Genomic DNA, 15,080 nt, shown 5'->3' with positions numbered 1-15,080 from the left:
GGTTATCACTTTTCTTGCAAATTGCTCTTTGAACGGGTAGGTTTTGTGTCCATCTAGGAAGTACAAGATTGGTCTTGTTTCTCTTATCTCTTCCATTGTGGCATTCACTTCTTGTTGTGCTTCTGCTGAGAGTTGTGATTGAGCTTAATGGTGGGTATGAATAAGGCTGGTTGGTGGGGTGATCGGGTGATACGGAGATTTTTGTACATGTAGCGGTGGTAATATGGCTATCAAGGATCTTTGTTGGATCCATGGGACAAGGTTTTGTTGGGGAAGCTGGGATGGATAGAAAGGGAATTGTTGTATGTTCTGTGGAGTTTGTTATGGGAATTGGAGAGTGGGTTAAAGGTGTGGTGGATGCATCAGTGGAAGTGGTGTCCAATTCTGGTGATTTGTGAGTGTGGATGGAGGGTACATGGCCCAAAGGTATTGATTGTAAATTTCCACACCAGTCTCATCCCTTCCGTGACAATTTGTGCAATATCTGTTGGATTTTGTATCATGATGATCATATCTTGATTTTCGATCTCCATTGTGAATGTTAGTGCGTGATCCTATAGGCTCATCTCCAACCATGACTGTGGGTATGTTATTGTTTGAGGGAATTGTGAAATGTTGATTGGTGTGGGAGGTTGCTGGGGTTGGCTTGGTGGCTGCATGGTGAGAGTGTTGATGAAGATGGGTTGTTGTAGGAGGTTGGTGTTAGTGAATGAGGTGGTGCGTCTGAGTTGGTATTTTAAGGGAAGTTGGTTCTTATTGTGTGAAGGGGTTTGATGATCGTTGCTTGTAGCAGTGGGATTATAGAGGGAAAGTAATGATAGGTTTTCGGTATTAGTTGGAGTAGGAGAGGGTAATTTGTGCGGTGGATTTAATGTAGGCGATGAAAGATTTTGTACACTGTTTTTATTTTCACGTGGAGGGGCAGATGATTATATATTGCTTGGGTCTTGGGTTTGGGAAATTTGATTATTGGTGTGATCTAGGTGTAGTTATGGTGTTGGACTTTGGGTAGCGGATTGTGTAGTGTGTGGTTGGACTGGGAATTTTATGTGTAAGTAGGTATCTAGTTGGATGGTAATTGAAAGAGTGAAATGTGATATAGGGTGACTGTGGTCGGGTGATGTGGCTACTAGTTGATCTACGTGGCTTATTTCCTAGGTGGGTAGAGGTGACGGGGATTGTTCCTCATACATAGGAAAAAAAGTTTTTGGACTGTGGTTTTGGGCCTCTTCATCTAATTTATGTTGGTTAATTGGTGGGCTGGGAAAAATGGTTTTATGTAGAGGCCCAAACGTAGAAGGGTGTGTGTATGTGATATATGTGAATTGTGTATCACTTAATGGTACAAAGGTGTTAAGATTATTTGAGAGGGTATTTTGGTCTATTGTAACATATTTATTTGATTTTTTTATTAGGGTATCGGGGATTGGGTCAGTGGTGAAAGAAGATATACATGTGGGCCCTTTGTCGGTCGCCGTCTCTGATTCTATGTGGGCCTGGCTATGTCTTTGAAGAGGTCCTCGTAGCTTAGTTGGCTGTGGAATTCCCGCTTTGGATTGGTCGTTTCTGGTGCTTCTTGGTGGAAACTTTACTGTTTGCCAACCTCCATCATCAGTGTGGTGTGTTAGCGATTTCGAGTTAAGTGTGATAAGTGCATGAGCATGGCTGGGATGTGGGTCTGTATGTATATGTGGGGGGAAGATGGTGGGTGTGTGGGTGTGACTCAAAGGTATAGAGGTTTGTGGTATGTCCTCATCTCCCACAACGAGTGCATAATATATTTAGTCCTTCATATAGGATTTGTTGTCGATGGTAACCAATGTAAATGTGTGTTTTGAGGGGGTTTTCCGATGGAACTTCAATGCATATGCGTGCATATCGGCCTCTAGTTGTGGCAGATGTATATGTATCTATTTTTCTTAGTGATTCAATTTTTGATCTTACGCGCTGGAGAATTTCAAAGTCATAGAATTCAGTAGGAAGCTCGGGTAATCTAATCCAAATGGCGGAGTAGGTAAGCTGTGCATTGGAAGCTATGAACTTTGGCTCCCATTTCCTTACTGATAGGAAGTGATTGAATAAGAACCATGGCCCATCGTGGAATGCTTTCACCATGTTTTTCTCCTTCTGAAATTTAACTAGGAAGAAGTCACATCCCAAATCAATTAGTGGGAGGTCCTCTGTGGGTTCCCACAGTTGGATTAGCTTTGTTCTCATAGTTTGATGTCCCACTTTGCGTCAAAAAACTTTAATAATTACTGAAAATTTCCAGGGTAAGTAGAGTCTATTTTTTTTTCTGTACTCGTTAGTGGGATAAAAGTTTCTAGATGTTCATCAGTTGTTGTTTCATCTGACAAATCAATGGATGAGTGAGTGGTATGGCAGGTGTTTGAGAGATGTGTGAATTGGTTATTTGAGATGAGTTTTTGCATGAAAGTCTGGGTGTGAACAGAGGGTGTAGTGTTTTCTGTGTTAGGTGGTGTGTCTATGTGTATGGAACTGATATCTGGCAGTTCCGGCGGGGAGGCAATGGTGGTTGTGGTGTTCATCTTGAGAGAATTTTTTATGAGTGTTAGATTATCGATATCAATAAGATGTAATAGTTGACAAATTACTTCACTTGAATATCTTTAGAGAAAGTGCATTAACCATGTTGAGGACCCCAAGTTCTCCTAATTTTATAGTAGTCAGTATTCAAGCTAATTTTCGCAATGGGAAGCCCCTTACGGCCGCAAAGGTGGTCGAGTTGGTTGAGCAGGAGATCCTCCAAATTGGAGATAGTAGATTCAAAACTCCTTGCATATTTTCTTTGAATATCTCGTTGCACGTGAGTTGTCTAGTGTGATTTACCTCTTCAATTTGATTTGCGAGCTATTGCATTGGAGCGAGATTTACTCAGAACGCACTCGATCGAAGGGCAACGACTGGGATTCCTAGTTTACCCAAAAAAAGGCCCTTAGGGCCTGGACCATTAGATTCTAAAATTGGTATTAATTAACTTAGATAATCAATTTCGCTGGTTAATTCATCAAGACCTTCCTATGTGGTATGTGCTATTATTAAAATAATGAAAAAAGGCCAAATATATCCCTATACAATTAGAAAAGGTTTAAAAGTACCTCTCGCTATATTTTGAGTCCAACTATATCTTTGTCGTTATGCTACTGGTTCATATATACGCCTTTTCCGTTAAGTTTGTCCAAAGCGGACATCCAATTCTATGTGGCACTGATATTTGATAAGCTGAATGTCACATGGCTTGCGAACTCAGTCTATATTATTGGTATATTTGAACCAATAGTATTACGGCAGGGATATATTTGGACCACAAGGGTATATTGTACGCTTTTCTCATAGTATAAGGATATATTTGGCCATTTGCCGTAAAAATAATGACATTAAAGAAATGCAATTAACATTACTATGTGGCATGGTCTCTTAGCATGAAGCTAAACGAGTAATTGACGTTAGTATAACTGAATGTAAAAGCGCAAAGTTCACATATAGCCATTTTTCAGTTCTTGTTATTTAAAAATAAATATTGCTATAGAGTTTTAAATTTCATGACAATATCCTGAAGTGAAACACCTGTAAAATTTAAAACTCCACGAGAGTGGTTAATTTTCAAACTACAAGATAAAAAAGTGACTAGCCTGCGCAGTTATTACGTGTATATATATATATATATATATATATATATATATATATTCTCCTATTATTTTTAGTTTAAGCGTTGAGCCGGTGACTATTTAGGTTAATTCTTTAATGTAAATGTAAATAGTGCTCTTAATGTACATTAGCCTGTTGCACATTTAATTCCAGTAAAAATAGGACGGGCTAGCCAGTTTTCGGATCGGTCATTCATAAATAGCCAGCGTTTGCAAATTCATTGATACTGAAAAATAGCTACTATTTTGCTCAACACGGGCTAGCGTTTGCAAAGTCATTGAAAAATAGCTACTATTTTGCTCAACACGGAAAGTTCCAGCATAATATATTGGAGATCGGTACACCTATGTATGAACTTCCAGCATATTATGCTGAAACTCCAACATGCGGAAAGTTCTAGTATATTATGCTGGAGGATACTGAAATCCAGTATATTATACTGGAGTATTTTTCCGAATTTTGAACAGTATTTTCGTTCAGATTTATCTTTATATGAAAAGTGGCTAAACTATGGCTATTTTTGAATGACCACTTGTAAATCTGGCTATTTTTGAATTTCTCCCTTAATCCCACAGTTGCAATGGGCCCAAAAGGAAAGGCCTGTTTCCTAGCTTTGAAAAAACAAAACAAAAAACACATACACCTAAATTCCTAATCAGAGCCAATCTTGGAAAACGAAGAATTTGCAACAAGATATCCCTTTTGTGAATCGACTCAATTTAGGAAATAATGAATCTTACGAAATCCCACTTTAATTAGAATTAGGATTTAAAACATAATTTATATATATACTAGTTCAAAGTCTCAAAAATAACATTCACAATCTTTCTCTTTTCTCTTCAAAATAAGTAGGGCAAAGGTTCCATCAATGGAAGTCTTTGGTTTTCGAAAAAGGGTTCAAAAGTTAGTTAGAATGTTTAATCGAAAGAAGAACATCATAACTCCCAAGAAGTTGCGAAAAGCATGCAAGAAGCCAACTTTTTTTGTGTACGTACGCAAAAGCAATCTATTCGAGGATTTCATTCGTGCATTCGAACAAGATACCGAAACCCTAGATACAAAGAAAGAAGAATCGAAATTGAAGAAAAGCGTCGAAATTCTAGATACGAAGAAAGAAGAAGTGAAACTTAAGAAATATGAGGTCCCAAAAGAATACTTAACTTCTTCATTTTTTGAGGATTTTATCCATGACTTTCAAGAAGACATCAAAATCCTAGATAAGCAGAAAGATTTGGTATTATCTGTTCCCACATGTCCGAGCAAAGATTTCGAATGGCTTCTTCAATTAAGCAAGATTCAAGTTTTCCCTTAAAAAAAATTTTGAGTGTATTTTATTTCTATTTTTCCTTTTGAAAATTCTCACAATATTGTATTTTTTTTCCTTTTTGGAGATTATTATGAATTTATGATGTAAAATTACCACTTCAGAATAAGGGTTTCTTTCTGTTTTCCATGCACATTTAGATTGATCTTCATATCAAGATGTTAATTCAATCTGAAAATAAAAAAGACAAAAATATAATAGTGTTTAAAATGTTCTTTATTTCAAGATTTATCTCAACTTTATGTGAAGGTTTTATTTTTCTTGTTTTTCGTGCTCAAGTATATGAAACATGAATTCTATCTATAATAATAAAAAAAAATCCCAAAGAAAAGAACATACAACTATATGCAAATTATGAAATACTATGAGTTTTCTTTGTTGTTGGATTAATGATTGGGCAAGTTACATATTGGCCAGCCGGTAAACAATGTTCATATTGCTAGCCAAATATAAAAAAAATATGTATATTTTATATTAATATATACAAAATATATATTTTTATAAGCTATTATTTTTGGGAGCGGCTATGGACCTACACCTCATTTAACTCCAAGAATCTTTGTGGCCAATTTATATCAGGTTAAATGCAAAAAATTAAAATTAAAATAGCTGAACAGCTTAAATACAACTGATTCAATCTTTTGAAAATATTATTTTTTGGGGGTTGTCTAACTCCTTTTTCTTTGTTGGTCTATGCATTCCTTGGCAGCCAAATGAGTTGTCCCCATCTAGCCCTAGACAATCAAATTCTTTTGTGTGCTAAAAGCAAAAAAGTCAGCACCATGCTTGCCATCTTTAATTCCTTAAACAAACAGCAATCTGCATAGTGAAAAGGACTAATTGCCGACGTGGATTGTAGCGGAATGGATAGGATTTCTACATCCTTAACTACACGTCTCGGGTTCGAATCCTGGTTATGAAAAAAATCCTGTTAAGGAGCGCTTACCCCTTAAATGGGCCTTACGCGACACAAATCCAAATATAGTTGGCTCCAATGCGAGTATCAAATATTGGGTGAGTGGGGTCTGGGGAAAGTAACGTGTACGCAGACGCTACCTTATAAGAGTTGAGAGGATGTTCTTGGTAGACCCTCGGCTCAGGAACATAAAAGGGAGCAATAAACAAACAATAGCATCAACAAGGTAATAGGACAACGAAAGCAAATGGCCATGACAAAGATCTAGGAATAAAAACATACAAGAATAGTGTTAATACCATCGGATAAATAAACCCAATAAAATAAAATGACTAATTGAATGTTGGGGTCATGTTTCATTTGACTACATTCACAAACATGACCAAGCCACATTGAAAGCTCTTCCCCTACGTTGCACGGATTCTTCATTTGTCTTAACATACTTGTGTCAGAAGAGTGTAATAGAAGTATGAATACTTTATAGGTATCGTTAAACAGATATTAAAAATTTAGCAAAAAGTGGGCATACCCGTACTAGGTACTTCCACGCAACCATACTTGATTACCCTTAAACGAGTCCGAGCAACATAACTATTCTCCACACATAATTCAACAACAAAATGAGCACAAATTGATTTCATAGCCATTTCAATACAAACTTGCAAATCAAAGTGACAATGGTATGCAACCAAGTTAAATACCTCTTTGATTTTTTTCCCCTCCAACACATTAAGAAAATGATACTAATATACTACTAGTACAAATCCTGAAAAAATATGCAGTTAGTGAAAACACACAAAATGAGGAAATAAATTAAACATAAAGAGTTAACTACATAGTTAACAACAAATAGGACATTGAATCAAACCATTCTCATTACACTCTCCACATTTGACAGTACTCTTCCCTTCCTTAACCAACACTTTGCGACTTCCATTGCAGTCCATACACATAACAAACCGGATTCCGGCACAGCCGCCGCAGGCGGCGACCGCCCTCGGAATCCCATCGAGTAAAATTCCCAATTTGCCCTCTTCCTCCAACTTCACCATTTCATCAGCTCCACCTATCAACCTTCCTTTAACAAATACTAAAGGAACTTTCACCTCTTTTTTACCCATTAGTCCTCTCAATTCCTCCTTATACCCCGAATGCATCGATATATCTCGCTCAAACATCTGTATATCATTCGATTCGAGTATCGCTCGAGCAGTATTACAATCTTCAAATGTTTTCCTAATACCCCTTAATGTAGTTGTGTAAATCACTACTGCATTTTCACCACCCGGGGGGCATTTTTCGTCAAATAATTCAAGCATGGATTCGGCTTCCTGCGAATTCCTAGCTTTTCGCGAAAGTGGTGTTGCAGAAACCATTTTCTTGATCTGTTCTTCTTCTTCAGATAGTTCTTTCTCGAATGCTGCCACGAGCTGTGGATCGAATAGAGGACTTAAACTTCTCCTCCTCGACGAAATCACAATAGAATCAACCTTCAAACTATCACATTTCAACTCATTCGGACTCTCCTGCTTAGAATTTCTCAATTTTGGTGTCATTTTCCATGGACTTTGCTGCATTTTTTTACTTTCTTTCAAGACATTTTTCGGGCTAAAATCCGATCGACCAACAAAATTACCAACACCATTAGCCTTTCCTTTATTCTCTTTACCTCCAAATTTCTTCAACTTTCGCGGAGAACTCATTTGATTCAAGAACTTTAACGGGCTACTACGAGCATCGATATCACCAAAACCGCGTAAAAAAACTCGAGATTTCGGGCTAATTTTGGAATTAGGAACTACTAATTCTTCATCTAGACCTTCCATTAGTTCCCAAGTATTAATAACTTCATGAGATACATCGCGGGGTGGCGATTTCTTGACTTCTCTAACACATTCTTTGATACACGGAATCGGATTTTGAGTAAAGTTTTGAACTTTATCAAGATTCAAAGCACCATAAGTACTTGAAGTTAAGGACACAATATGGTGAGCGTAATCTTCACCATTTTTGCATAGAATTTCTTGTTTGAAATCATTTCTGAAGAGTTTGGAAGATACACAACCCATTGATTTTGGGGGGTAGGGGGGATGTGGGGGTGGGTGGGGTGGTGGTTTTTATTTATCAGACAAGGATTTGCATTTGGTTGTCGTTGGTTTTTTGAAGGGGAGTTACAGAGGAAAGTGGGAATTTTGGGTTTTAAAAAGTAAAAACATCAACGGTTATCACTGTCCTTATAACGGGCCCTAACGGTCGAAAATTCGAATGAAACTTGTCGGGGTAAGTAAATTTTGTAATAAGTCCTTCATCTTTTCCTTTTTATTCTTAATTGCCCTCTCAAATTTCAGCATCTTCTTAGTTATAATTTTAAGGATTTTAAATTACATGCACTAACAATATAAATATTATTTTACGCTAGTGTAGTTTTGAGCCAAAAGTCTATCGTAAACGGCATTTCTACCTCACACAAAATAGGGTAAGGTATGCATACACTCCACCCTCCCAAGACCCCACTTGTAGGATCAGGGGTGGATGGAGCTTAAATTTATCGGGTTCAACTAAACCCAGTATTTTTAATACGGAGCATAACTTTATGAATAAAAATCACTAAAATTGCAATAAATAATAGATATGAATCCACAACTTTAAAAATAATATGTGCAATACCAAACTTTTTGAAGGTTGAACCCATAAAACTTAAATTTTGAATATATCTCTGTATTTGTGTTGGATCATACTGGGTATGCAATTGTTGTTGTTGTTGTTGTTGTTATACTCTATTAGTGTCGTTTTACTTCTAATACTGATTAGCTGATATTTTACCAGGTTAATAATTAATGTTTATCATAAATTTTTACATGTAATTACCTTACAGGTAATTACCTGATTGTACATAAGAATTTTACATTGTTAGAACAAAAAACCTAAACTTTAATTTTAATAAATTACCCATTTTTTTGAGTATCAACTTGGTTTTCTAGTTATTAGGTTGGACCTTAGCTATTACTTGTAAATTAATTATGTAAAATAGACTAGATTTCACCTAGCTTTACAAGAAAAAAGAATGGAATAAACTTTGTTTCTTTTGTTTTCTTATTTGTCAAATTTTCATGGATATGATATAAGTTATACCATTAAGAATTTATTATTTTCTTAATGAAATAAAGCTAAAAAAAATCAGAATTCTAGTACACAAAACTTGGAATATCATCATTAATTTTTCCTTCCATTTTATTGTGTTTTTACAGGTCAATTAAATAACCCTCGTGAAGCTTAAGGCAAGAGTAAATATTCATAGTCCTACGACATAAATTGTTAATTATATTCTTCATTTTTTTGATGTTGTACTTTTACCTATTTATGGGAGATATAAATAGCCCTCGTGAATTTGCACGCTCTTTGAAAAGTTAAAAATAGAATAGCCTAAACTTTGTAGGTGGCCTCGAGCTAAGTTCTATAGTTAAGATTTGAAGTGACTTTATTAGGACATGAGATTTGCCTTGACATTTTAGGACTCCAACAACATTTTATGTTGATATTATAAAAGTCAACATTCTTCGAAGCATTGGGACAAGTAGATTGAGTTCATGAGAAGGGACAAAAAAGTTGTCAATTATCAAGAATGTTGTTATAAATACCATTCAAATGACATTATCTCAGAGCCGATTTCTGAGTTTAAACATTATAACTTAAACCTTTAAAGTTATGAATTCATTATATCTTTTTAAAATATTGAGTTCATATTTATTATTTGTTACAATCTTAATGAATTATATATATAAATTTATGTGTCGCATTAAAAGTACTGAGTTCATAAGTTGGGTTTGTAAAGGATAATGTGTACGCAGATCTTATCCTACCTTGTGAAGGTAGGTATGTTGTTTCCGATATCCACATGGACGGATTTATATGTTTAATTATGGGGCACGTAAACCCATGGTCACTTCATAAAATTAGATGTTTTATGAACATATTTTTAAATTGCTATAATATTACTGTTGGCATCCATGCTCTAAAAAGGTTGAATGGTGCACTTGGTTGAATATTGAGTTATTTATCAGGAGGTATTGTATGGGTCAAAATCTGATCGGAGTAATCTTGTCTAAGAGATGATTAGGCCGAGGTCACGCTTAAGGAATAACATATTGGCAAGCTGAGCAGTTAAGGTCGAGGTCGAGCACTCAGACCGGCCCAAACGGCTAGTTCCGTAATAAGATATTTTAAAGGAATATTCCAAAGAATATTCTCTGTACTTGTACTTTCAGTTAGGTGGGGAAATATCCCATATAAATAAGATTAGAGAGAGAAGAGAGAGGTATGTAATATTCTATACGATAAGCTCTCTCTAGAAAAGTTGACTCTCAGGTAACTAAAAACATTGTCCTTACAAAAGATTCGATTTGTTGTTGGTCCCAAGCTTTCTCAGATCAGATCCGAGAAAGTTTTCTATATTCTCACGTTTGATTGCCTTACATCATTGTTTGAGAGGGAATCACCCACCTCATTAAATATTTGGGTGAATCATTCTCGCTATTTACATTTATTGTCATTTACCATATTTATTGCTTGTCATTATTCCCTCATTCATTCATAACAATATCATTAAACACCCCCTTGGTATTTAATAACCTTGAATGCGGTTTTACATTATTGACGTCTATTAAATCTCAGATCTAAGATTTATTATATTTAACTAGGATAGTGCTGCTATTCGGCCAAACTCAGCGTGGCCCAATAATGACCACACTGGTGAAATACCAGTAAAGCCCTTCATTTCACGTTTGGCTTGATGGCTATTTTTCCCTCCAAAATATTTCCCTCCAAAATTAGTTAATAAATATTGATTATCCCAAAACATTGATCCCATAAATCATCATTCTCTCGTTGGAAGATCAACCAACTTCATATGTATACCTATACTATTACGTATTTATTTTATTTTTTAAATAAAATTTATACGGATAGGAAGATCAAAAGCCTTCATATATGTATACCTATACTATTACGTATTTTTTTAAAATACAATTTATACGATGGGAAGATCAAAAGTCTAGTATCTATACATAATATTATTTTTATACGGTATACAAACTTATACCATACACTTATGTTAAGAAAGCTTTCATTAAACGCATAATTCACCACCCTTCCCCCTAACCTAAACATGAATGCTAACCTAGAAACTAGTTTGGAGCCATTAAACATGGAAAATAAAACATACATTGAAGAATAATATTTGTGAAATATTTTTACGAATATTCAAAGAATAATGCATATTCTTTGAATAGAAAGCTAAAAAAAGATACAAAAAAATATTTAAGAATATTTTTTAGATACAAAAATACATTGAAAATACTTGAAAAATATTTTTACGAATATTCAAAGAATAATGCATATTCTTAGAAGAGAAAACTAAAAAAAGATATACCTTGTTGATGAGGTAGTTGTCAAATAGCCGTTTATATTAAGGTCAATCGTTCGGCTTATATCTACCATATAAGTCCATTGACTAATATGGTTGTAGTCATATAACCTATGCTAATTCTATCGTTGTGATTCATAGTAATATTGACCGCTTGTATAATAGCCGGTTATATTAATTTCATTCATTAAGGTCATTCGTATCGGCCTATAGCAACCATGTCCATTGACTAATATGGTTGTAGTCATATAACCTATGCTAATTATATCGTTGTGATTCATAGTAATATCGACCGCTTGTATAATAGCCGTCTATATAATTTCATTCATTAAAGTCATACGTATCGGCCTATAGCAACCATATAAGTCCATTGACTAATATGGTTATAGTCATATAACCTATGCTAATTATATCGTTGTGATTCTTAGTAATATCGACCGTTTATATAATTTAATTCATTATGGTCATACATATCGGCCTATAGCAACCATATAAGTCCATTGACTAATATGGTTGAAGTCATATAACCGATGATAATTATATCGTTGTGATTCTTTGTAATATCAACCGCTTATATAATAGTCGTTTATATTAATTTCATACATATCATATCGGCCTATAGCAACCATATAAGTCCATTCACTAATATGGTTATAGTCATATAACATATGCTAATTATATCGTTGTGATTCTTAGTAATATCGACCGTTTATACAATAGCCGTTTATATTAATTTCATACGTATCGGCCTATAGCAACCATATAAGTCCATTCACTAACATGGTTGTAGTCATATAACCTATGTTAATTATATCGTTGTGATTCTTAGTAATATCGACCATTTATATAATAGCCGTTTATATAATTTAATTCATTATGGTCATCGTATCGGCCTATAGCAACCATATAAGTCCATTGACTAATATGGTTGAAGTCATATAACCTATGGTAATTTTATCGTTGTGATTCTTAGTAATATCGATCGTTTATATTAATTTCATACATATCGGCCTATAGCAACCATATAAGTTCATTGACTAATATGGTTATAGTCATATAACCTATACTAATTATATTGTTGTAATTCTTAGTAATATCGACCGTTTATATAATAGCCGTTTATATAAATTTCATACATATCGGCCTATAGCAACCATACAAACCCATTCACTAATATGGTTGTAGTCATATAACCTATGCTAATTATATCGTTGTGATTCTTAGTAATATCGACCGTTTATATAATAGTCGTTTATATAGTTAAATATATTATGGTCATACGTATCGGCCTATAGCAACCATTTAAGTCCATTGACTAATATGGTTGAAGTCATATGACTAATATAGTTGAACTCATATAACTTATGGTAATTATATCGTTGTGATTCTGAGTAATATCGACCGTTGATATAATAGTCGTTTATATTAATTTCATACATATCGGCTTATAACAACTATATAAGTGCATTAACTAATATGGTTGTAGTCATATTACCTATACTAATTATATCGTTGTGATTCTTAGTAATATCGACTGTTTATATAATAGCTGTTTATATTAATTTCATACATATCGGCCTATAACAACCATATAAGTCCATTCACTAATATGGTTGTAGTCATATAGCCTATGTTAATTATATCGTTGTGATTCTTAGTAATATCGTCCGTTTATATTAATTTCGTACATATCGGCTTATAGCAACCATATATGTCCATTCACTAATATGGTTGTAGTCATATAACCTATGCTAATTATATCATTGTGATTCTTAGTAATATCGACCGTTTATATAATAGCCGTTTATATAATTTAATTTATTATGGTCATACGTATCAGCCTATAGCAACCATATAAGTCCATTGACTAATATGAATATAAGTCCATTCACTAATATGGTTGAAGTCATATAACTTATGGTAATTATATCGTTGTGATTCTTAGTAATATCGACCGTTTATATAATAGCCATTTATATTAATTTCATACATATTGGCCTATAACAACCATATAAGTCTATTGAATAATATGGTTGTAGTCATATAACCTATGCTAATTATATCGTTGTGATTCTTAGTAATATCGACCGTTTATATAATAGCCGTTTATATTAATTTCATACATATCAGCCTATATCAACCATATAAGTCCATTCACTAGTATGACCTTATTTATATAATAGTAAATATGTAATTCGACATATTTTATTGGTTAATCTTAATTATAATAATCTTCACCAAAAATCTTAATAGAATAAAAGGAAAATCATGACTAAATTTTAGAACTAAAATGTATTCTAACTTCTTTATTAGGAGGGAAAACAAGATGACATTTTTGGACTAAAATGTCAAATACAATTTTCGGAGGGAAACAAAGGGAAAAGTAAAAATATGATTGGAGGGAAATAGAAAGTTTTGAATCTTTATATATCTCTTAAACACAAGAACAACATTTTCAACTCTTTAAACAAAATAGATACTCTAAACATGAATGCTAATGGATGGATTGAAGATGAATTCTATCCATGGTTTCGGATGGACGTGCCCAGATTGTACATCAAGCGTGATTATCTGGTAATTTTTTTAAAAAAATATTTTTCATGATTTGATAAATGTTGATTATCCCAACTAGCAATGAACCTTGAACCCTATCTTTACATTACGTTGTTGCAGTTTCTTCCAAAGAGTATATGTGGCTATCTTCCTCCTATTTCGGTTAAAATAATACTTCAATATAATGGGAAGGATTGGGCTATGACTCTCACAAGTGGTGTTTGGAGAAGATCCGTTAATGGGTGAAAACAATTTGTTGTCGACAATAATCTGAAGAAAGGGAGTGTTCTTCTCTTTGAACTAATTCAAGCTACATCAGGGGCTGTGATCTTCTCTGTTGAAGTACTAGGATAAACTAATGCTTAGCTTGATAATTTCTTCTCTTTAGTTATATGTACTGACTTCAAATGGATCAAAGTAATAGATTAATATGATTGTTCAATATAATATTGTTTGTGTTTTTTCCATTTATTATTGTTATATTTATTTATTTTAAGAAGACTATTGATTTAAAAATAGCCAATTAAAATTAAAAAATTATTTAACAATATATTTAGTACAGAAGTCCCCCTATTCTTTTCTATCATTTTACAACCAAGAATAAGACTAGGAAGATTATTATTTTTAATAATAAAAAATAATAATCGACATTAATTTGCTCATAGAGAAGTAGAAAAATCAACACAAAAAATCAAAAGTTGTATTTACCAATACAAAATTTTGGAGATCGATCCGTTATGAATTAGAATTCAACCACCAAGCTGAAGGTTTATGAGATAAAACCTATAAAGTGCATTGCCACTATATGGCAGAAGTTTAAAAAAATTATAAAAAAAAATCCAAAATTAGTGAAGTATACCGCCACTATATGGCAGAAGTTAAAAAAAATCCAAAATCTGTATAGGCAGATGGATAAAGACAAGCTTCTATAATTAATTGTAGTCATGGAGGAAAGTAATGGTTGCATGGAGGAGTGTAATGCTGCATAGAAGAGTGAAATTGACTACTGAAAAGTGTAATGATTGCGTAAACGAGTGGAAGGGGCTACTGGGAAGTGTAATGGATGCATGAAGGAGTGGAAGGGGCTGCTAGGATGTATAATGTCCGCATGAAGGAGCAAATATGGCTACTGGAAAGTGTAATGGTTGCATAGGACCTCTACAAAGAGACTTTAAGTCCTACTGGGAAGTGGACCA

At 34.0% G+C, this 15,080-nt stretch overlaps 1 protein-coding gene across 1 annotated transcript; it reads right to left on the bottom strand.

The window, feature by feature from the left end:
- Window positions 1–6,517: 6,517 nt before the first annotated feature.
- LOC104245874 (uncharacterized protein At3g28850) lies at window positions 6,518–8,028 on the bottom strand. Its single transcript, XM_070150930.1, has one exon. It carries the CDS (start codon window positions 7,976–7,978, stop codon window positions 6,749–6,751), a length of 1,230 nt encoding a protein of 409 aa, XP_070007031.1. The 5' UTR covers window positions 7,979–8,028; the 3' UTR covers window positions 6,518–6,748.
- Window positions 8,029–15,080: the final 7,052 nt, after the last annotated feature.

This window comes from Nicotiana sylvestris, chromosome 7, assembly GCF_000393655.2.
Source record: "Nicotiana sylvestris chromosome 7, ASM39365v2, whole genome shotgun sequence".
NCBI lineage: Eukaryota > Viridiplantae > Streptophyta > Magnoliopsida > Solanales > Solanaceae > Nicotiana > Nicotiana sylvestris.
This window is presented reverse-complemented; position numbering and strand designations above follow the sequence as displayed.

Bases quoted from the DNA above. Each gene is read 5' to 3' on its own strand.
- LOC104245874 (XM_070150930.1), bottom strand. From the start codon at position 7,978: ATGGGTTGTGTATCTTCCAAACTCTTCAGAAATGATTTCAAACAAGAA.